The sequence below is a fragment of the Hydractinia symbiolongicarpus genome, chromosome 10, assembly GCF_029227915.1.
Source record: "Hydractinia symbiolongicarpus strain clone_291-10 chromosome 10, HSymV2.1, whole genome shotgun sequence".
In the NCBI taxonomy this organism is placed as follows: Eukaryota; Metazoa; Cnidaria; class Hydrozoa; order Anthoathecata; family Hydractiniidae; genus Hydractinia; species Hydractinia symbiolongicarpus.
In genome coordinates, this window is record NC_079884.1 from 14,133,749 (window position 1) to 14,157,636 (window position 23,888).

Here is a 23,888-nt window from a genome sequence, read left to right on the forward strand (position 1 = left end):
ACGACGGAGTGATATTTTATATCAATGTGACTTGGAACAAGGGGAGTGCATTGTATTAAAGTGTATGAGAGGTACAAAAATACCAACTTATAAAGATAATCAGGAGAAACAATTTTACTAATATACTGCTTATACTGCATGCACAGACAAAGTCATGGATAGGGACATTGGACAATGAAACGGCACTGTATTGTTTTATTTGCACATAGGCGATACATTCTATCTTCTTATGCTACGATGAATTTCATTTGTACTTTAAGTAGGTGAATCAAGTTTTTGGAAAGCATAAGTAAGTTTAATCCAGTCTTGTATGATTATGAAAGAATGACTCGGCACCACACACACATACATTCATACTAAGATTTTTTAATTCTCCTTTTATCGAGACAATTAAACAGTAGCCCATGAAATGCGTCGAAATGTTTAAACACTTGTCACAATCAACTACTTCGCCATGTTGAAAGCAGATCAAAATTAAACAATTGCTTAACTTTCTTACAGTGTTTTCCTAGATGATAGTTTACTATTATGATAAAAGAGGTGAAACGTAGGGAAAAGTTTTCCTAGCGGTTGCACTAAACCTCAGCCGACCATTGATTTGTCAGCTTACCGTGAAAAGTGAATCATGCTCACTCTTTTTACTCTCTTGAAATTATATTATAGGCATAGCAAGGGTACTTGACACTGTGTTTTGTCGTTGGGGTTGACTGTCCCAATTATTGCTCCAGTCCAGTAGGGAGACGAAGTTTCTTTATTTAAGCTTTAGAATTGACGATACTGCTGCCCAGAGTCACTTTTAAAAAGAGTAACAATTTGATTTTTTTTAGCTATCTTTCTTGACTCTTTATTTCATGAACTTTTGACTCATAAAATCACTCAGCGACAGGCTGGTACTGTCTTTAGACTGATCCACTGTAGCTACTATCTAATTATGGCTGAATGTTGGCCCATTAGCACGTGTAAAGCTACTAGGATCACATGTTTTGATGCAAAGTTCGTTCCGTTTAAGAACATTCTTGTTATTGTAATAATTTTTATTATTGTGAAGTGTGTCTATTCGATTCAGTATGCATTGCTTAATTGGTTCGTTTCTCACAGTGTCGTGTGTGTGTGTGTTTGTTCTGATATAATGTGATATTAACGTGTTAGTCTAAATTGGTCATCGTATACCTCTTTTACATTTTATCCTTGATAAGAAAGACTTTGCAAAAATGCAGAATCTTTAGGGGGCATAATATCTACATACCAACAATCAACTGTCCTAAAACAAGTGTTATTGTTACAGCTTACTTTTTTTTTCATTTCATCATTATCCTATAAGAGCTGAACATACAAACTGACACTTCGCTTTGTTTCCCAAATTTTTTTTTAATTTGGGATCTGGATTGAAGAAAGAATTAAAAAAGAATAAGATTCATTTATTTTATATTAAAATATTATAAATTTATTTCATTAGTTGTAACATGGACAAGCAAATAATGAACCGAACGTAAAACATGTTTATAAACCAGTTATATTTCTTTCTTTATATACACTGCAAGGTTACATTTATAAAGGTTTGGTGTAATATTTTCCTTCGTAGAGACAAGCATTTTTCTCCTCGTTAAATTCCAGACCAGCTGGGCAGTTGACACAACCAACAGTAACACCATTCCAACAAGCAACATAATGTTTTGATTGGGACGGATCTCTAATGTTTCCTTTGAAGTTTGGTCCTCTGCTTAGGCACTCATCAGGGCAGGTGTATGTTGGAACTGGTACCCATGATTGTGTAGTGTGACAAGCATCTAAACAAACATTAGTCCTAAAGTGATTTATTGTGCAAATAATTAAGAAGATTCAAAAAAGGGAATTCAATTCTTACCATTCATACTGTACAAGCATTGATTACATTCCTTCTTGAATTTCATGTTCATTGGCCAACATGCCTGACAATAAGCCTTTCCACCGACGCATTGTACAAAATAGTTCTCTTTAATACCATTACTGGGATGTTCGTAGTTGTAATTTCCATCTGAATGGCCAGCACACATGCTGTTAGGACCTAAATAAGCAAAATCAAAATTAATGCGTCTCTGGTCATCAGATAAAATTTTATTTTAAAACTTTTATTTTAAATTACAACTAGAAACTGACTAATTTCATTATGAGTAGCCAATAGCATTGGCGAATTAAGTAATTGTAGAAATGCTTGAGTTACACGTGGCGTAAAAAAATGTGTAGTAAAAATTTCTTGCATCCACTTACATGGAACAGGAGGAGGTGTTGGTCCAGTAACATCCATGGCGAATGCACCTAGAAAAGAATAAAATAAATACATGGTGCTACCGAATTTAAAGAAATTTTAGGTAATATGGTATACTCGCTAAAGTAGACTGTCATTCCAAAGAGGATTTAGAGCATGGATTAGTAAGAAAGTAGCGGGAAGTTTTAATCCTTTTAGACCTTGGGATGCCATACTAACAGCTGGCTCTTCTTCACCTCCGACTGTGACTATGTTACATTACAGCCAAAGATACGTATAGCATTGCTGAAACAATATGGTTGCAGGTTGAAAGTGCTACCACTACACTATCTCCAATTAGTAAAGAAGTATTAATGCTTACCTGCAGCTAAAACAAAAACAGCGGCTAAAACCTTCATGTTAACTTTGCACAACGAATATAAGATTTAAGTACACTATGTATCTTTCAGTTTTGAATGGTAAAAATGTTTCAGTCATCGATTTATATACCCACATCATTGACATATGTTACATAAAAATCTTTCTAATTATGTTATTATTATGTTACTATCTTACAAAACGCTCCTGCGTATGCAATAAATTACCCGGTCAACCTAATTATCAAGAACAATATTGATGGCTGTCAAGGCAACATCTTGTTTAAATATAACAACGATGACTAAAGATAGTAAGATCTTATGCAATTAAGTACCTCAGTCAAATGACGATTCTATATTGTGTTGCCTAACCCATTTTAGGATGTAAACTAGTGGCGCCCATTTTGTTGAAAAATAAATAAAATTCGTAAAACGTGTTAGCCTTTATTGTAGACTACAATAAAGTTAAATGCATGGCAATAGGAGCAACTGTTGCTCCTCAATTACTTATTTTCTAGATATGTTGGGTAGTAATAGAGAACACACCCTGATCGTCTGTACAGAGCACGCAAAAATAAATTTTAATAAATAAGTGAATGAGTGATTTTTGTTATCAGTGTGTTTTTTTGTTTGATGTAGCAGCAACATTGTGTGGTTAGAAATACATCTCGAGACATGTTAGATTAAGTTATGGTTAACGGGAACTATTTAAGATTGGTGTTTATAAAATTAAATCATTTAACTATGCAGTAAGTTTTTTCAAATACACTTTTTTATTAAAAAAAAAAATGTTTTATTAACTTAATAAGCCAAAGCCTATGTAGAGCGAATTTGTGAATGTAAAGTATAATTAAGGGGCGGTGGTAACAAAAGTCCAAGTTTTAATAAGAAAATATGCAACATTTTTATTCCGCCTCTACAAAATTACATCATTAAAGTTGCCACACCATCCTGTATAAATAACAATAAGAGAGAGGATAATAAAGTTGCGACGTATCCTCATCAATTTTTTTAATTAACTGTAAACCAGATATTATTGTTTCTAATTAGATAATTTTATAACATATTTTAATCTTGTAACAATTGAAATGTAATGCTATAACATTTGTAACTATCTTTGTTTACTAAAAAATATCAATCTATTGTGACGAAGTATTATAAATGACAATATAGTTATTACAACATAATTATTCTTAGAGTTCTTTTGTTCTAAATGTTGCTATATGGAACAATACGTCATGACAATTAACGAATTAATCAGTGTTGCCTGACTACTTGTTAAGAAGCCTATTGATATCAGACGCACAAACATCTCTTCGCATGCTTAAAACACCTAAAATAATCTATATCGCAATTGTCCTTCTGCCTAAGTGGATATTTCCACATGCCTTAACGACTGGTTATTAATAATGCCACTCGTCAGTCTGTCACACGGTATTTTTGGCAAAAATAGCAAATGTGACATACTTCTAACGATTCTCGAAGATTTTGCACCGGTTAATGATTGGTCCGGTTTTAGTCGTATTTTTTTTTAAATATTGTGATTTTGTGCTACGGATGCACGAAAAAGCGATGCCCTGGACATGCACAACCGGCGAGTATCTACGACGGGGAAAGCAATTTTTTTCAATAAGCTAATGATTCTTATTATCATTAATCACCGTATTCTGTGTGTTTATCCACCATAAAAATGTCAAGCAAAAGTATGCTCAGACGAAACAGCGAATGCAATATATTTTTAACGTCTATGCTGCGCCAGGAAAGTTTTCTTGAGATAGCGGGGATTTTTTGACGGAAGAATTCTCCGTAGCTTTCCCACACGTTGATGACTCGTCTCCTTGTCCTACCTTTTCTCTTTCTTTGTTTTAAATGGTGTTTGAATCGCCACTGTTTGCTAATTATACACGAAAGAGTGATTCCCAGGGTAAGAATATAACATAAGATATTTGTGGCTTTTTCAAAGGACTAATTGTTTTGGCTAATCCAGCATTTCGTTAATTTAAAATTCTGACTCAACCGCAGAGGAGATAATTCCCTGACGAGCGAACCAATTATACATGGGTTGTAAACAACAAAGTTTTGTTTTATTAATATCCGTATTTTGTCTGTTATATAGGGCATTGCTATGATTAACTATATATTTTATGATATTTTGTATTTCAGTTAAGCATTTAAACACATGGCAGACATTGTACAGCCCATTTTCATATAAGTTAAAGGAAGGAAATTACAAAAAATATCCACCTTGCATTTACCTTTTTAAAATATGCAGGTTATAGTTTTCAATTCTCCGCTTTTCTAATAATCGAACCGGTGACCGAACCGGATTGTTTTTATAAAACAAACGTGGGATTTCTGTATTAAACTTAAAACTTATGGAGAAAAAAAAATATTTTAAAATCTTTTGGTAAAACAATAAATTAAATAATTAAAAAATCCAAGACATTAAAAAAACGGAAAAAAATAATGACATCAACATTTATTTTTAATGTCAAATACATTCTTTTATTTGTTAATTTACTGTGTCGAGTTTCATAGACATGCTACCATCCAGTCTAAGAATTCTATAGAGCTGATGAAATTGCCAATCAACCAATAAAGCGGGACCCAAAATTTCCCACCCTTTCCATGAGCTTGGGTTAAAGCAATGGGTAGGTGGATTTGATTTTAGGTAATAACTATGTACTTGCCACAGTGTTTTCTAACGATTTTATTATTCTAATGGTTGATCAAGGTTAAACATCTAGGTCTTTCAGTATTAACCTATACGTACTAGGTACGACTTTTAAGGATGTTTAAGATATCTGGTATATCCAAAATAATACCTGCATTTTAGTTCAATTTGAAGGAATTCTATTTTCTCAGGAATGAATTGTTGAAAATACTTCAATAACTCCTCGCATAGAATAAAAAAACAATGAGTATCTAGCAAATACTGGTATTAGCAAAGTTTTAGCCACAGGGAAGTACTGACTACGTTTCAATCACACCAACTGCGAATAATATGTGCACGAAGTAAACACTAAGGTTGCACATTATAGAAATAATGAACAGTATAATAAAATCAACAGATTGTTTTTCAAATAAAATTTGGTACAAATAACTTAAAAAAGTGTTGACAAATTACATTTTTCTCTTTTTACGTTTTTTTTAATTTAATTCCATTTACAAGGGTTTGGTATAATATTTTCCATCGTAGAGACAAGCATTTTTCTCTTCGTTAAATTCCAGTCCAGCTGGGCAGTTGACGCATCCAACAGTAACACCATTCCAGCAAGCAACGTAATGTTTTGATTGGGAAGGATCTCTAATGTTTCCTTTGAAGTTTGGTCCTCTGCTTGGGCACTCATCAGGGCAGGTGTATGTTGGCACAGGTGCCCATGATTGTGTAGTATGACAAGCATCTAAACAAAGATAATAAGGTTAGTCGAAAAGTGATTCTTTGTGGCAAGAATAGAAAAGGTTCAAAAAAAGAAAGTAATAGTTACCATCCATGGTGTACAAGCATTGATTACATTCTTTCTTGAATTTCATGTTCATTGGCCAACATGCTTGACAATAAGCTTTTCCACCGACGCATTGTACAAAGTAGTTTTCTTTTTTACCATTATTGGGATGGTCGTAGTTGTAATTTCCATCTGAATGGCCAGCACACATGCTGTTGGGACCTAGTAGATAAAAATTTTTACTAGTAGATAAAAATTCTAATTTTGAATAACAGCGAGAATAAATCTGAGTATAATTCTTATTTGTTTCTTTTCCCTTCAATCAAGTTGCAAAGAAATAATGACTACTTCTTTGTCTAAACAGTGCAACCTCGTTTCTCAATGAAATCAGTTTTGTGTATGGAGATTCCATGCAATTGACGGAGCGTCAAGTAGAGAAGCTACCGTAGAAAAAATATCAAAGAGCTTTACATGGAACAGGCGGAGGTGTTGGTCCAGTAACATCCATGGCAAATGCTCCTAAAAATGAGGAAAATAAGTATATGATGCTGTCGGTTTTTTATGAAGTCATTTTTGTTGAAAATATTCAAGCTTACCTGCAGCCAAGGCAAAAAACACGATGAAAAACTTCATGTTTTCTCTGTATGAAAATTTAAGATCCAAATAAACTTATATGTTACTCTTTCTTCCCTTGAATAATACAAAAATTGAGATGCCTATTTAAATACCTGTTCTGAACAATGCGTTACATAAAATTCTTTCTAATTATCTTATATAATATTCGATACACTTTCTTTATCCGTAGTGAATTACCCGGACAACCTCATTAATAATAACAATATTGATGGGTGTGAAGGAAACGACTTGTGAATGAAACAACGATGGCTAAAAATAGCATCTTACTAATCTAAGTGTTCCGATCGAATCAAGATTGCACCAACGCAATGAAAACACATGAACATGTCCATGTTGAAGAATGTTTTTGTACTTGTCGCTGTTCAATATTAAGTAAAGATTGTACATATTTTATTTATTTTAATTCCTTACTTGTACAAACAATAAAAAACACAACAAAAATATTATTTTCTATTGGGTTTTTTTTGTTTCCCAATGATCTAGATGAGTGGGCTTATATATGCTTTTCCTACTCAATATAGCGGCACCAATGCTTTATTTAATTTATAAAAGTACACACGATGATTAGTTTTCCTTCTAAACGGCTGTTTAAATGACAGGCTGGACGGGACGATTGCCGGGAGTGGATTTTTGCCGGGATCCTGCTCTTATTCATAATTATGCTAAAAATTACTTTGTGTTCATATGGAAATTTTTTGTTTCGGGACAATTTTGTCCGGTCCCAACACTTATCCCGTCCCGCCTGTCATATAAACTGCTCCTAAAAACTGTTTACGCTGGCAGAAACTTCGAAGGAATTAAAAAAGATCGTAGTAAAGAAAAGATTTAAATAATAGAAGCATTTGTAAGACTGTAAAAAAGCAATTTTTTCAAGTTTAAAAAAAATTATTTATTTTGGACATGGTTACTACCTATATGGTAACACAAAAGATACCAAAGTCCCTAAATATGCTCGCAATGTGTTTTTCATTTCTGATTTCTGATTTCTGATTTCTGATTTCTGATAGATATGTAGTTTGTTAGAAAGAGCGTTAATTAAAAATGGGACGCGACAAAAAGTGTAAAAACGTTAATTATCGAAAACACGGCGTTACCATTTTGGTCTGCACAAACAATAGATTTCTTACATCATTAGAATTGTCACAATTTACTGTATCAATAACAAAAAAAAGATGTATTAAAGTTGTGACGTATCCTCACTAATTATTCAATTAAATGCACGTTGATTGGTTAATATTATGACAAAGTATTACAAATCACAATAATATATTATAATATATATCTTTTGTCAGACAAATCACTCTTTTTCTGTTACAATAAATATTTATTGTGAGGGTCGGCGATATTTCTGACAATATTTCGCGGTGATGAATATCATCGATACTCAGGCCAATTACCTGTTAGGACATTTATTGCGGTCACATCCACCTACATCTTTTTACAAGATAATTGACAGTAGGAAACCTTATTCATCTGGGCAATTAACGCAGAGATAGAGCGTACCATTAACACAGGCTTATCACAGAACACTTTCAAAGACTTTTCACGCTTGTGTGCAAAATTTATTTTTTCTTTTCTCTCCTTCAATAATTCACATTAACCAAATCAATAAAAAAAATTGTCGGTAATAAATATATTCGTCACCGAAACAAAAATGCATCACTTTTTACCGAGCTATATATAAAATGTTTTTCTGGTTTTCTCTAGCTTGCTTTATTGATACTAACATAATACAATTACAATTGTATTATAATCAAAGTATAATACATTGTATAGTTAATTAATCTGGTACTGGAACTGGTGTATCCTTCGCATTTATTTGCAGATAAATTTTGCTCGACGGTGCACAATTTCTGACCCGATCATGATGGCTTGCCAATCCTTCTCGTCGTTGTCGCCATCTTCATTATCAGCAGTATAGAGATTTTCACTATATTTATAAGTGTAAAAATGAAGCACGAATTTTTCCTTTGTATCAACAACCAAATTTTTTTTTAGGAAAAAATTTTAACAACAGAGGGACTTCTAATTTGCCAAAAGAAATTGTAAGTAAGTAAGTAAACAACGTTTTAATGTCTTTGAGAATTCATCCTTTTCCATTAATTATCGCGTTTGACCTAATTTTTTTTTGTAAACATGATATTGACGTGAATCAGTAACAACGTTGAAAAAAACATGATTTAGATCGAGTTTGTTACAAACTTTTAAATACGAAAATGTCTGTTTTGTTTGTTTGATATTGAATTCTCTTCAAATTTAAATGTTTTCGGCGATCCCTGGTGTGTGATGATGTAAGACAATCATGGGTTTAAAAGAGAATTACGATCTTCTTTAGAAAGATAAATCTTAATATTGGAAGGTCGTCAAGTAGCCAGAAAGCTTCATGTCTGTGTCAATTTGATTTAAACATCAGATATGAAAGTAGGATCCAGTATGTTGAACAGGAAGTCAAGAAAGAAGTCTACAAGAAAATACAGTAACGTTCCATCAAAAGTAAAGGAAGGGATTCAGAGGTATGGTTTAATCTGTGGGACAAAATCCGCCATCAGCCCTTGTTCAAAAGTGCATACAAAATATTTACTCAAAAGAACAACCGTTAACGGATAGAAAGAGAGTTGCAAGAGGAAAAAAAATAACCAGCTCATTGCGCTATTTCAAAGAAAAGGAATACCAAATTTAGTGGATGATGAAATATTGAAGAAAATCTAAGGATATTGGGTGAAAAGAAAGGTAAAGACTGGATGTTGTCCATGTATTAAGTTTTAGAAAGAGGAATAGTTTAGTTTTCAACGTCCAATCGCAAAGGCTGCATCTCCTCTGATTATGATATCTAAATGGAACTTTCACAGTTACTGTATCAGGTCCATTTTTGCGTATTTAACTTATCTAGTGGTAAAACCAAACGTAGTTCATCTAAGTTCGATTTCCTAAATGCCTTGATGTTACTTTTGTACCAAATCATCGGTCCAATCAGGAGACATGCGTTAGCTTATCCAAGAAGTTAATTTTTCCATATCTGAAACATAAAAAGATAAGCTTACATATTTAATGGAGCACTATTCATTAATTGTAATGGATACTTTCTAAGGTTAAATTAACGGTGATATAAAGAAGTTGCGTTTGAAAAATGGTTTAATCAATTTTGCAGCGGTTACTGTAATAGCAAAAACATAAAACATTGAATTCGTAAAGCGTAAAAAGGTCATGGTTCATACATACAATACATACAAATATGTAATGGGAAACAATATAAACCTTAAAAATATGTCCGTTGAAATAGTTGACACAATTCATATTTTTGTAAAACCTTTCTCTGGAGATTGTTGTATTTGACATTCGCTAGATCTAATGCAAAGTCACATGACAATAAGTTTTAGAGTTCGATTATGTCCTTTACAGGTAAGGTAGGCAGATGTACATCTTCTAACGTGATCATAATTTTAAGTCCCTTATATTGATTGATTATTGGCATATACATTTTTATTTACAATCACTCACTTGAATATAAAGACAAAAGCAATTTTTGGCGTTAATTAAAGTTTGTAAAAGAATTAGTCCTCATTACTACGCAACCGGTAGGTTACAAAAGGGCTACACTTCCAGATGTGTAGGTTCGGTAAATTTAGTTTAACTGTGCTGATCGCAGGTGCTAATACGCCTGAACTGAAGAATAATTCCGGTCCGCAGGAATCCGGAAAATTAGGAAGAAACGTCAAGCTTGTGTCGGCAATAATTGGTACATTTTAGAAGTTTGGAACTAGTAAATCAACGAAGAACTGAAATACTAAGAAGCGAATTCTAACAAATTTTGGAGTGTGGTGGTCTAATATAGTAATGAACTACGTAATTACTTTCGGAGACGAACGGCTCTTAAGGTTGCCACTGGCTCACTGTATTTTGTAAAGGATTTTAAATAATTAATTCCAGTGATTTTGCCACTAAAGCTCTAATTCTTAATAAAGTTGTAATCACGGAGTTTCCCGCGTTTTCCCGTACTACATTGCGAAAAGAAATTGCCGTAACGTTTTTGTCACGAGCTTTTATAAAATGGGTTTTCTTATTATGGACACTAATAACTGACAAGTTTTTCTATCCAAAATTTATGTGTTGGGGGTAAAATGTATGCCTTCTTCCTTTTCCTTAAAGAGTATATTTGTCACGTTAACATAGGCTTGAAACTGCGCAGCTACGTTCTTAGAGTTTGTCACTGCTATCTAAGCTTTTTAAAAATTTTTTCTCAAAGCCAAATTAATTCTTTTTGTGAACAATGAAAAATATTGACTGGCAACTAGTAATATTGCTTTTTAGCAATGATGAAGTATCCTGTCCTTCTTATCTATTTAATTGAAACAAAAAACTCCTTACTCACATATCAGTGTTATCAGGGTTATTTTAAAACCATTATGTGACAATAATAGCATAAACGTAGGGTACAGTGCCAATATGTCAAGCAAAGTCTCATGCCCATCGCAAAACCTAGAAATTCCTCAAAAACAGACTAAACCCCTGTAACTGTAACAAACTAAGGCTTATTCAATAGTCAAAACACTTTCAAATACAGAATCAGCGATGTTTTTTGACAATGCAAAAACGACAATGACAACTCTGCGGTTGCAATTGCCAGGAGAAAATAAGATAGCAATAACTGAATGTTAGTTTACATTTAAGGTTGCAAACGGAAGAATGAGCAGAAAGATTAAACCATTGTTTATGTCATTGCATGATTTATTTCATTAGTTAAATTCAACACAAATATTAGACCTTAAATAATATGTTAAATACTTTTACTGTTTTTAAGTTAATTATATGTTACATTTACAAAGGTTTGGTATAATATTGTCCTTCGTAGAGACAAGCATTCTTTTCTTCGTTAAATTCAAGTCCAGCTGGACAGTTGACACATCCAACAGTAACACCATTCCAACAAGCAACGTAATGTTTTGATTGGGACGGATCTCTAATGTTTCCTTTGAAGTTTGGTCCTCTGCTTGGGCACTCATCAGGGCAGGTGTATGTTGGAACTGGTGCCCATGATTGTGTAGTGTGACAAGCATCTGAACAAAGATAATGAGGTTAGTCAAAAAGTAATTCTTTGTGATTGGAATAAAGTGAGTTGAAACAAATGTGGAATCCAATACTTACCATCCATACTATACAAACATTGATTGCATTCTTTTTTGAATTTCATGTTCATTGGCCAACATGCTTGACAATAAGCTTTTCCACCGACGCATTGTACAAAGTAGTTTTCTTTTTTACCATTATTGGGATGGTCGTAGTTGTAATTTTCATCGGAATGGCCAGCACACATGCTGTTGGGACCTGTTAGATAAAACAATAATTAATACGTCTATAGTCAAAAGACGAAAAGGTGAAAAGAATTCTGAGAAGTAAACTTCATTTTGGATGATAGAAGGAATAACTGTCAGTATTATTATTACGCTTTTTCGTTTAATTAGTTTCCAAGGGATCATTGACTGTATGTCTCAACTGCAATTTATCATTCGTTACGTTGTGTGGAGAAGAAAATAAATTTATAATTTAAATGCAAAGTAAAGGAGCTATCTTAGAAAGAAATGCTTGAATTTACTTACATGGAACAGGTGGAGGTGTTGGTCCAGTAACATCCATGGCAAATGTTCCTAAGAATAAATAAAATAAGTATATGGGGTTGTCGTTTTTTAAAGGGGTATGAAGCGGTGGTTTACAATGTTAAATAGTAATTATGCTTACCTGCAGCGAAAGCAAAACACACGATTAAAAACTTCATTTTTTCTGTATAAAATATGATATCTAGTTAAACATATATTTCTTTTAATTCTTTTCTTGAATGACAAAAACAGCTGTGATCGACTTATATACCTGTTCTAAACAATGAGTTACATAAAATTCTTTCTAATTATCTTATATAATATTTGATACACTTTCTTTATCCGTAGTGAATAACCTAGACAACCTCATTAATAATAATAAAATTGATGGGTGTAAAGGAAACGACTTGTGAATGAAACAACGATGGCTAAAAATAGTATCTTACTAATCTAAGTCTTCCGATGGAAACAAGATTGCACCAACGCAACGAAAATGCATCAACATGTTCTATGACATTGCAATATTTTTTATTACTTGTTTTTGTTCAAAAAGGATATTTTGTAGTAGGGATTTTTTAATGGATCAGGTTTTTTCACAAATCCCTCTTCTATTTAATATAGCAGCATCAATGCCTATTTTCCTCTTTTTTATATATATGTGAAGATGTGTTTTATCTCTAACCCGTTCTCTTATGCTTCAAAACTTTCAACGTTAGTTTGGCGTTGCTTAACAGTGACGCCAAATTTAGAGGAACTAGAAATTTCTGACGTGAAAGAAGAATGACTGGGTGATGAAATTCGATGCCCGTATAATATCTCACTATGCTTTGTGTGTCACACTAAGCTTGTTAATAAACATGTTTGAAAGATATATATGAAGATGTATTTGCCTTCCGAAAACTGCTTCTGACGCATTAAAATTTGTAACGATACGTAAAGACAATTAACTTAAGAGTAACTTTAAATTAAAAGAAATAGAAGTGCGTGGTAAATGAAGGGGAATGTAAATAATAAAAAGACTCCTTGTTTTAAAAAGAGTTCCGTGTCAGACAAAGTAGCCACCTGGTTGGTGACACAAAGTGTCCTAAAGTCTCTCAGTATACTTTCTGTTGCGCACTGAGGTTAGTTTGATTTCTAATAGATGTTTTTCTGAAAGATCGTTCATTAGAAAATGCCGGTAAGAAGAATGCAAGCGTTAATTACCGTAGAAAAGGGCTGTACTGCTTTGATCTGCACAGACAATAGACTTCTTGTATCATCAAAGTTGCCACAAATTCCTGTATCAATAACAAAGATAGGATGTATTAAAGTTGCAACGTATCCTGATTAATTATTTTAATTAACCGCAGGTTGCTGAGATTGTGACGAGGTATTACAAATCAAAATAAAATGTTACAACATATTTATTCTCAGAGTCATTCCGATTATTCTATATCCGACTGTATTTCAAGGTGTTCCTTCTTATCGACTTAGACCGATAGCCTTTTAAGGGATTCATTACGGTGACATTCACCAATATCTTTTCACAAGCCAATTGACATTTGGAAATAATTATTCACCTGGAAACCAGGAACTTGTTACCGGATATATCGACATATCACTTACATATACAGTGATTACATAGCATTTCAAAAACTAAGAATTATCACGTTTTTGTGCAAAAGATCTCTTCTTTTTCCTACTTCAAAAATTCGACCATGTGCTATTTACTTTCCAATTTAAAGTTATTTTAAAGAGAAGAATCATTGCTTACAAATAAAGTAACTGCCCGTTAACTAAAAAGTTTCAGTAGAATTGAAAAATGTTTAGGTTAAGCGAATTTGCGCGCAAAGAGGGGTTTATTCGTTCTTTAATCAAACAAAAAATGGTAAACATAAAACAATAATATATATTTCAATACATCAACGCTTGCCTCAATGTTACTTATTAACAGTCCACTCCCTGTCCTACAAATCACCAATGATCAAAATACATTATCATTTCAAACAACAATCTGAAATATTAATATACTTTGTACTTTTCAGATGTTTTAAAAGGAAAAAATTATGTTATTTTTAATTATTTTGCCATACATAAATTAGCAATTTGCTAATTAACATTGACTAAAAGTATAATAAAATAAAATATTAACAAATCCTAGTTGACAAAAATACAAAACCAAGTATAATCTAGTCCTACAATAACTCTTGCAAGGTTGACATTGCCTTGCGAAAAAGGTAAAGAAAGCTTTCTAGAGAATCACGTGACGATGTAGTTTACGGAAGCGCAGTTGAGGCCATCTTTAAATTAAATTGTCTTCGAGTGATCTGGTAGAATTTTAAGGATTTTTTTTAAGTAAAATCCAGAGCAAATTAGGAAAAGCTGGACGTTGCGAATAGTTCGGGTTGTCCTATGTTCAAGTTCAGCTTCGACTACTGTAATAATTTAAAAATAAAACTTTGAAGTCAAAACAACTAAAAAGATCAAGGTTCGCTGTAAAAGTTAATATAATTAAATTACCACATATATACATCCCCTGGAAATTGTTTTTATTACTGTCTCCGCAGGAAGTTTCGGGTTCGATGAGGTTTTTCACAGCAAATATTTTGACAAATCATCTAATATGATCATAATATTGACTTCTTTATTGTCTTCTTTATATATTGCTGATAATCACATCAACAATTTCTCTACAATCACCCATCAAGACATTAATGCATTAATTAAAATTTGCAACAAAAACAACAACAAGAGTATAACTCTCATTACTCCGCGACCGACATGCTACGTAAGGTGAACTTTATAAATGTGTAGTTCAGCGCCAGCTGCAATTTGTACGTTTTAAAAATGTGGATCTAATAAGATCTGAAGTAGTAACATTTGTGTCAACATCTATAAGTCTTAAAGTTGCTAAAAACATTGAGAAGCGAACTGATTCTAAAGTTTTGAGTGTGTTGATCTAATAAACCAAAATAGCTTATATTATTACTTTCGGGGAGGTGAACTTCAATTTTTGTTAACTTAATAAACAGAAACACATGAAAATCTAAATCCACAAAGGTGAACTTATTATTTTCTACGTAAACTTTATGGAGTTGCGCCATAGGTCTATATTTTCATCGGCTTTTCGACGACCAATCCAATCATTGTTAACGCTCTCATATTAAACCAACCACAACGGCCGTCTTTATACAACAACTGCCTTTTAAAAAAAGGGAAAAGAAATATCCAAATTTCTCAGGAATGATTTATGTTACCTTTCGCGACTTTTTGTCATTTTCACGAAAATTGATTTCCGCAAATGTTATTGGGAAATTCGATTTACAATGGTTTTTCTGCTGATTTACCAAGAACTGGTAAAAACATAGGTAAATTTCAATTTGAACAGTCTTGATTTTACGACTGCTACATAAAAGCTTTGCAATCTTTTTTCTTGAAATTCGCTAAATTCAATTCTAGGAAATATTAGGACTTACGAACTTTGCGCAAATTAAATGTGGAAAAAAATAGTTCTCGGGACAATTAATTTCCTTATGGTACACAAAATGCGTTGGAAAAATTCTACGGGAATCCATCGTAGCCTAGCATCGCTGTTTGTATGCTTTTGCAGCACAGCTTGGTTTTAGCGCCCGAAGGTTCTCCATGAACACGATGTAGTAAAGATGATGAAGTCAGCAAAATGTTGTTTTATGACGTCATTTTGTTTGAAACGAAGCAAGTATGAACCCATTGAAACAGGCTTAAAACGATGTAGTTAGCTAATATTTTAAATTTTTACAGTTTTGTAACTAGCTAGTTTAGTTGTTATATGTTTGTACCTATCTATCAAGCTACAAACTTTTTACTGACTTTATGGTTGGCAGAGGATAGATATTTATAGACCTGTTGTGTACTGTACCTTTTACGTAGTAAAATGGCCATATGTCTGGAATTATAGCGTGTTCATTTAATTCTATTTACGAGAACAAGCTTGGAAATACAGGGTTTTACGAATGTTTAGAAATTATGTCTGGAGTTAGTGTAAAACGAAAAAACAGTCTTACGAATAAGTAGAAATATTTCGATCACAGATCCTGTAGCGATTTTTGATATCATATCGAAAAACTTCACAGGCCATGGGATAGAGGTTGTTGTTCTTAAGTAATGAGAAATATTGACTGTATGTTTAAAAGTTTTAGCATTAATAAGGTATTATCACATGGTTCATAGTATCTTTTTACTCGATGCATTGCAGCGGGAAATTAATTCCGCACATTACTTCATTAATATAGCGTAGATATAGGTTCCAGCAACAATAGCGCAGAAGGATTCTCATCAACACAGAACTAAGACCAAACCTAAGGTTAAAACACTTTTAAAAACATCATGGTAACTAATCTGTGATATCAATGATGCGCTTTGACAGAGTTACAAATACAGTAACCGTGAATGCAATAAGACCGATGACAACACACAGCGGTTCCACGACAAAGAGAATAGAAATAGGGACAGCAACAACTGATGTTCGTTTACATCTAAGACATTGATTGAAGAAAAAAATATACATAGAAAGAATAAACTGTTGTTTATATCATTATATGATTTATTTGATTATAACATAGACAAATTGTATTTAATGCACCTAAAATAATACGTTAATTTCTTTTTCTCTTTTTAAGTAAATTTTATGCTACATTTACAAGGGTTTGGTATAATATTTTCCATCGTAGAGACAAGCATTCTTCTCCTCGTTGAATTCAAGTCCAGCTGGGCAATTGACACATCCGACAGTGACACCATTCCAGCAAGCAACGTAATGTTTTGATTGGGAAGGATCTCTAATGTTTCCTTTGAAGTTTGGTCCTCTGCTTGGGCACTCATCAGGGCAGGTGTATGTTGGAACTGGTGCCCATGATTGTGTAGTGTGACAAGCATCTGAACAAAGATAATGAGGTTAGTCAAAAAATAATTCTTTGTGAAAGGAATAAGTAGCTTCAAACAGAGGTGGAATCCAATACTTACCATCCATACTATACAAACATTGATTGCATTCTTTTTTGAATTTCATGTTCATTGGCCAACATGCTTGACAATAAGCTTTTCCACCGACGCATTGTACAAAATAGTTATCTTTTTTACCATTATTGGGGTGGTCGTAATTGTAATTTCCATCAGAATGGCCAGCACACATGCTGTTGGGACCTATTGGAAAATTGACAATTAATACCTTCTTGTCACAAGGTAGAAACCTAAAAAGGTTTCTTAGAAAAGAACTTTAACACACAACAAGTCCAAATGACAGTATTGTGATTAAAATTCACTGCTAGGCTATTTCCGTAAGATTTCTCTTCCTTTAAATTAAGCTTGAAAAGTATTGGCTACTTGAGCAATGAGACTTTTTAGTCTGGTGAGGCAATAAAATCATATGAAAAAGTTTTATTTGTTATGTTGCGATGAGAAAGAAATGTAAATTTAACAGACTTAAGGATTATGAGATGTCTTTGAACTCCAAGTAAAGTAGCCAGCCACTAGGTTTTAAAATTACTTACATGGAACAGGCGGAGGTGTTGGTCCAGTAACATCCATGGTAATTGCTCCTAAAGTGAATGAAATACATTTATCTCACTGTCATCTTTGGAACGGAGGAATCCAATACTAAAAAGATTTAAGCTTACCTGCAACTAAGGCAAAAAGCACAACTAATGACTTCATTTTCTATTTGTATTATGAATATGTAAATCAAATAGACTGATATGTCTTCCTCGTTCTTTTCTTGAATGACAAACACAGCTCTGATAACGACTTAAATACCCTGTTTTAAACAATACGTTACATAAAAATCCTTCTAATTATCTAATATAATTTTTTATACTGTTTCTTTATCCGTAATGAATTACCCGGAAAACCTCAACAAGAATAACTTTGACGCGTGTGTAGCAACAACTTGCTAAATACAAAAATTACGTCTAAAGATAGTATCTGATTCATCTAAGTGTTCCGATGAAATGGCAATTCCACCAACGCAACGAAAACGCATCAATTATCGCTCTAATACTTCAAATGTTTTAGTACTTACCGTTGTTCCATCTAAAGAAAACATTGTACCCCATTTGATATGTGATTTGAGTATGGAAAAAAACCGCAAAAGAAATAAGTTAATAAACAAAGACGTTTTGTTTTGGTGGGGGCATTTGATTGCATCCCGTTATAAACCGCCTTTCAATTCAATATGGCAGCTCAAATGCTTAGGTTAATCCCGTTAAAAAAATGTATCTGGTGATGTGTTTGGTTTTAATGGCTGCTCCTGATGTAATGAAATATTCGGCGTTTGGAAAGGCATTTACTTGACAGTGGAACAAAATATATGGTACATAATAAAGAAAAAATGTAAATAAGAGCAAAAAAAACAAAAAAAAACCCGTATCTCATTACTAACTAGATGATGAGACAAGTACGATGTCACTAAAATACCTCACTACACATGACAGACCTTTTGGTCATGCTGCATAAGTTTGATACTGAATAAGTTTTAATATTAAGGTATTAGACACCGGGCTCCAAGTTCCCATTCCTTCAATTGCCGTAGAAATCGGTCATTTCTTAAACCTTCCTCTTAAATTTGTATGGAACCATTTGAAACAATTGCAGAATAAAATTCTTTCATTTAGACGAATAATTGCGCTAAAGTTTTGATAGGTGATGAACCGATTTCCCGACTTTTTCAGATTTTATTTGAAAAACAGGAAAACAGTCAGATTTTCATAATATTTTGGCATGTCATTATTCAAAATATTCAAAGGCCAGAATCTTCAGGTGTTGAATAACTTTTATACATTGAGCTATTGGAAAGATGTTGCAGTATACATTTTGCTGTTATATGGGCTTTCACATGCTCATGATTTCAGACGCACTTCCAAAAATACAAACAATAAATCATACTGCAATTTATGTATCAAGAGTGTCATACAAATATAAAATTTTATATGTTTATTACAACTCCCATATCTGCGCCAATTTTTCGTTTCTCAGTTACTCACCTTTTGCAATGCTTCTTGATTTAGCAAAGAGATATTTAAAGGCAAACTCAGTTTTTACACGATATAACTTGATTTATTCGGTCGTTGAAAAACGTATTGTAACTAAGCTGACTAAATAATAATTGGTAGTTTAGATAAAATGGACTTTTTATCTGCTGGTAAGCCGTCTCCTGGAAAGGAATTGTTCACTTGAAGCATCTTAAGTTTATTTGGACGATGCTAGTTAGCTTGTTTATTTGAAAAAATGAATTGAAAGTATAACAAAGTTAAAATTGTGATCGACTTAGAATATTCACACCGCTTGCCGAAATCTCTGCAGTGAAATGTATGGTCGGGGTTTACAATTTGGCTTTAAAAATTTTGCAGATGGCTTAGAATCCTGCGGATACAATAATAACATAAATCTCCAGGGAAAGGATTTACAGAAGCTTAATTATGTCAACTTTCACAGCGGACATCTTTTTAAGATTTAATGTTTCCCGCAATTCATTTCATGAATGCCCTTGAACTTTTTATTAATTTTTTTCTGGATTCAACTTGTTTACGGTTATTCTACGGCTTAAAACAGCTTTAGCACCAACGTTGAATTTTAATACGCAACCAAATTGTGAATGGAGAACCCTACCGCAAATAATACGTGATAAAAGTTTCATAGCTGTTATGCTCTTTCTGTTAAATATATTACTTTCTAAACTGACCAGCCACGTCAATAAATGTTTTTCTTGGGAATAGGCGATTGTTGATCTAACTTATAAGCACGACCAAAAAAGTTGTCGCTCAAGGCAGGTCAGATTTACCGTTGGGAAAGAAAATTTTTAATAACGCATTTCTACTGACCAAAAAAATTTCTCTAAAGCACAACTGTTATTCTAATGTTTTACAACATTTCTTGTTCAATATCTGGCAGTCTTTGTTGCCAACTATAGAGATGATCAACATTCTTGTGTTTTTTGAATGTTATATGAATATGTGTAATACTTCATTTTTGTTTGTGGCATTTCATGATAATATCATGTCATTAACGTGCAGTTAATTGAATAAGTTATGAGGATACGTCACAACTATAATACATCCACTCTTTGTTATTGATACAGGAAATTGTGGGAAGTTTTGATGATGCAGGAATTTGAAAATCGACAATGGTCAAATGGTGTTCTCTAATTAACGCCTCGACTCTCTTTAACGCTGTTCCCTAGTTAGTGCTCTTTTAAATAACCGCCTGCCTTAACATTTCATCCTTTGTTAAAATTAATGAGACATTCTCGTGAAATCAGGTTTGTTTCTTCATCTAGTTAGTCAAACTACTTTGTCCCATAAGAATTTAAACTACGATATGATTTTTTTGTATTTTCCCTTTGTTATGACCTGCACACATCGCGCCCCTGTCAAGTAAGTGCCTTAGCAAACGTTGAAAATTTTAAAACATCTTGAGTAGTTATAAAACGGAAACCTCCAGATATGCTACCAATAACGATGGGCAATCAACATCCCCACCAAAATTACTTTGTTCATTTACTATTTTAACATTTTTTGGTAAACCTCTGCATGCTCATTTCACATATGTCGTACAATATTTTCTTAAAGCTAAACAACAGCAAGTACAAAACATTTTGAAATATTTGATTAAAATTCGATGCGTTTTGTGATTTTATCGGAACTCTTGCCAACACACCTATAAAAAGTTATTTTTACTAATGATGTCGTCCGGGTAATGCACTACGGATACAGAAACTATATTAAAAATTATGTAATATAATTAGGAAGATTTTTATGTAACGCATTGTTTAGAACAGGTATTTAAGTCGATATCTCAGCTGTTATTGTCAATTCAAGAAAAAACGAAAAAGATACATTGGTTTATTTTGATATTAGATTGCACATTCGTTATACAAAAAGAAAATGAAGTCATTAGTTGTGCTTTTTGCCTTGACTGCAGGTAAGCTTAAATTATTTCAGCATTTTATACAACCGTTTGATACATGACGGCGACATAAAAGTATTTCATATTCTTAGGTGCATTTGCCATGGATGGTACTGGACCAACACCTCCACCTGTTCCATGTAAGTTGTTTTAAAATCTTTCTTTTCGTAACTAACTACTTTACTCGGAGTTTAAATAAGACATCTCGTAATTCTTGAGTCTCGGAAAGTCTTTCTTGTTCTTTATTTGTTTTATTGTCACAACACACTGGAGAGTTTAGTCAATCAAGAAGCCTGTTTCTTAAGTCTAATTTAAAAAAAGAGGAATATTAACTAAATAGCGCTGTAGTCATCTCTAATCATAATAATTATACTCAGACTTGCTATGGGTTAAAATGAGGTTCTTCTAAGAATCACTTTCTTTCTCATAACAAGGAAGGCGTTAGTTGTTAATTTTCTAATAGGTCCTAACAGCATGTGTGCTGGCCATTCTGATGGAAATTATAATTACGACCATCCCAGTAATGGTAAAAAAGAGAGCTACTTTGTACAGTGCGTCGGTGGAAAAGCTTATTGTCAAGCATGTTGGCCAATGAACATGAAATTCAAAAAAGAATGTAACCAATGCTTGTACAGTATGGATGGTAAGAATTAAATTCCATTTTTGTTTCAGCCTACTTTATTCCTTTCACAAAGCATTATTTTTTGACTAACCTCATTATTTTTACTTAGATGCTTGTCACACTACACAATCATGGGCACCAGTTCCAACATACACCTGCCCTGATGAGTGCCCAAGCAGAGGACCAAACTTTAAAGGAAACATCAGAGATCCTTCCCAATCAAAACATTACGTTGCTTGCTGGAATGGTGTTACTGTTGGATGCGTCAACTGCCCAGCTGGACTGGAATTTAACGAGGAGAAGAATGCTTGTCTCTACGAAGGACAATATTACACCAAACCCTTGTAACATAAAATTTACTTAAAAATAGAAAAAGGGATTAACGTATTATTTTAGGTTTTTGCATTAAATATAATTTGTCCATATTATAATCAAATAAATCATATAATGATATAAACAACAGTTTATTCTTTCTATGTATATTTTTTTCTTCAATCAATGTCTTAGATGTAAACGAACATCAGTTGTTGCTGTCCCTACTTATATTCTCTTTGTCGTGGAACCGCTGTGTGTTGTCATCGGTCTTATTGCATTCACGGTTACTGTATTTGTAACTCTGTCAAAGCGCATCATTTATATCACAGATTAGTTATCATGATATTTTTAAGAGTATTTTGACTGTTTAGTTGCCCTTAGTCAATAACTTGGGACTTATGTTGGCTGATAAATTCCGTGGCCTGATGCGTGCTGTACCGTACATTTATGTTTTATTATTAAATAATGTTTTTCTGGTATTCACTGGAATAAAAAAGTAGACTATCAAGCCGGTGATGATACTTTGGCATTTTTAAAACTTTGGCAATGTTAGTATACGCCACTCACTATTATTTATTAGTACCTGGCAGTGTGATGTCTTCTTTATATCTGAAGTTGTTATTGGCCTAATAGTCGATATGACCGGTGGAGAAATCCACTTAGGAAGATGGAAAATGGAAAAATAGGTTGTTTTGGGTATTTTGCTGACGTCAGCAGAAACTTAGTTTATCCAGTGGTCTTACCTAAAGTTGCCTCTTTCACATCCGAAGTAATAATAAAGCATGTATTAAAATTTAGCGCACGTTCTCGCCTAAGAGTACCTGTGACAGAGAAAAGAGTTTAACATTTTTCTTGAGGTTATGAAGAGCTCTCAGTTAAAAACAATTCTTGACCTTCAATTTCTTTTAAAAAATCACATTTAGTTCAATTAAATTTTGTAGATTTTTGTGAAAAACAGAAACTGCCAATGTTTAAAGTTGAAGAAAAAACTTCCAAAATAAATACTGAATTAGTAGATATTCTTTTACTATTGAATCTATTAATTTGAAGGTAGAATTAAAATAAATGAAAAATACAAAATACCACTTACAGAAACCTCTCAAAAATTTATTGTCCTTCTCATTTCTGTTAATTTCTCAGGAAAGCAATTTTTGTAACCTTGCTCGTTCACTACTTTACTACAAAGAAACTTTATAAGAGGAACAATAAAAGTTAATTGCCTATAATGTTTGCACTTTACTCTATATTATAATGCCCTTATACGTCTGTCCGTCCGTCTGTCTGTCACACAAAATGGTAGCTTAGCTGCGACGGGCGAACCCGTGGATTTTTCCACGAGCTAACGACTAATTTTTCTAAATTAAACAACAGCTTTTGTGAACCAGACAAATGCAAAGTAAACATAAATGTTTTGCAAATGTAATATGTTATGCGCTTATTATGATATGTCCGACTGGTGAATTCCAATATAGTTTGAACAGGATAACTTTCTGGAGCACGGCACACTTCTGAATTCAAGTTAGTTATGACAGACTACCCAAATGATGGGCTTATACGCGAGTGTTATCTAAAATATAATAGCATCCATTCAGGAAAAATATTATATCACGCGAAACAAAAAAAGAAATTGATTTAAATATCGAATTTTATTGATACTTCACACAATATCAACATACCCTTTTATTTCCAATAATATCTAGATTTGCACCTTAAGAAGACATCATTGATCTAGGATTGTATTTTTAACACTACCAGCCGATG

General features: G+C 33.0%; 3 protein-coding genes across 3 annotated transcripts; 1 reads left to right on the top strand and 2 right to left on the bottom strand.

Moving 5' to 3' along the window:
- Positions 1-10,752: 10,752 nt before the first annotated feature.
- On the bottom strand, positions 10,753-12,402 carry LOC130612888 (uncharacterized). Its single transcript, XM_057434225.1, has 3 exons — positions 11,826-12,402; positions 11,503-11,737; positions 10,753-10,822 (listed from the first exon to the last, which is right to left on the bottom strand). Exons 1-3 carry the CDS (start codon positions 11,992-11,994, stop codon positions 10,753-10,755), a joined length of 474 nt encoding a protein of 157 aa, XP_057290208.1. The 5' UTR covers positions 11,995-12,402.
- A 4,157-nt stretch (positions 12,403-16,559) lies between these two features.
- LOC130612382 (uncharacterized) lies at positions 16,560-19,244 on the bottom strand. The gene is made up of 4 exons (XM_057433687.1): positions 17,908-19,244; positions 17,782-17,829; positions 17,255-17,434; positions 16,560-17,167 (listed from the first exon to the last, which is right to left on the bottom strand). Exons 1-4 carry the CDS (start codon positions 17,942-17,944, stop codon positions 16,929-16,931), a joined length of 504 nt encoding a protein of 167 aa, XP_057289670.1. The 5' UTR covers positions 17,945-19,244; the 3' UTR covers positions 16,560-16,928.
- A 962-nt stretch (positions 19,245-20,206) lies between these two features.
- On the top strand, positions 20,207-22,272 carry LOC130613067 (uncharacterized). Its single transcript, XM_057434383.1, has 4 exons — positions 20,207-21,205; positions 21,283-21,330; positions 21,654-21,833; positions 21,922-22,272. The coding sequence occupies exons 1-4, from the start codon at positions 21,169-21,171 to the stop codon at positions 22,158-22,160; spliced, it is 504 nt and encodes a 167-aa protein (XP_057290366.1). The 5' UTR covers positions 20,207-21,168; the 3' UTR covers positions 22,161-22,272.
- The last annotated feature ends 1,616 nt before the right edge of the window (positions 22,273-23,888 follow it).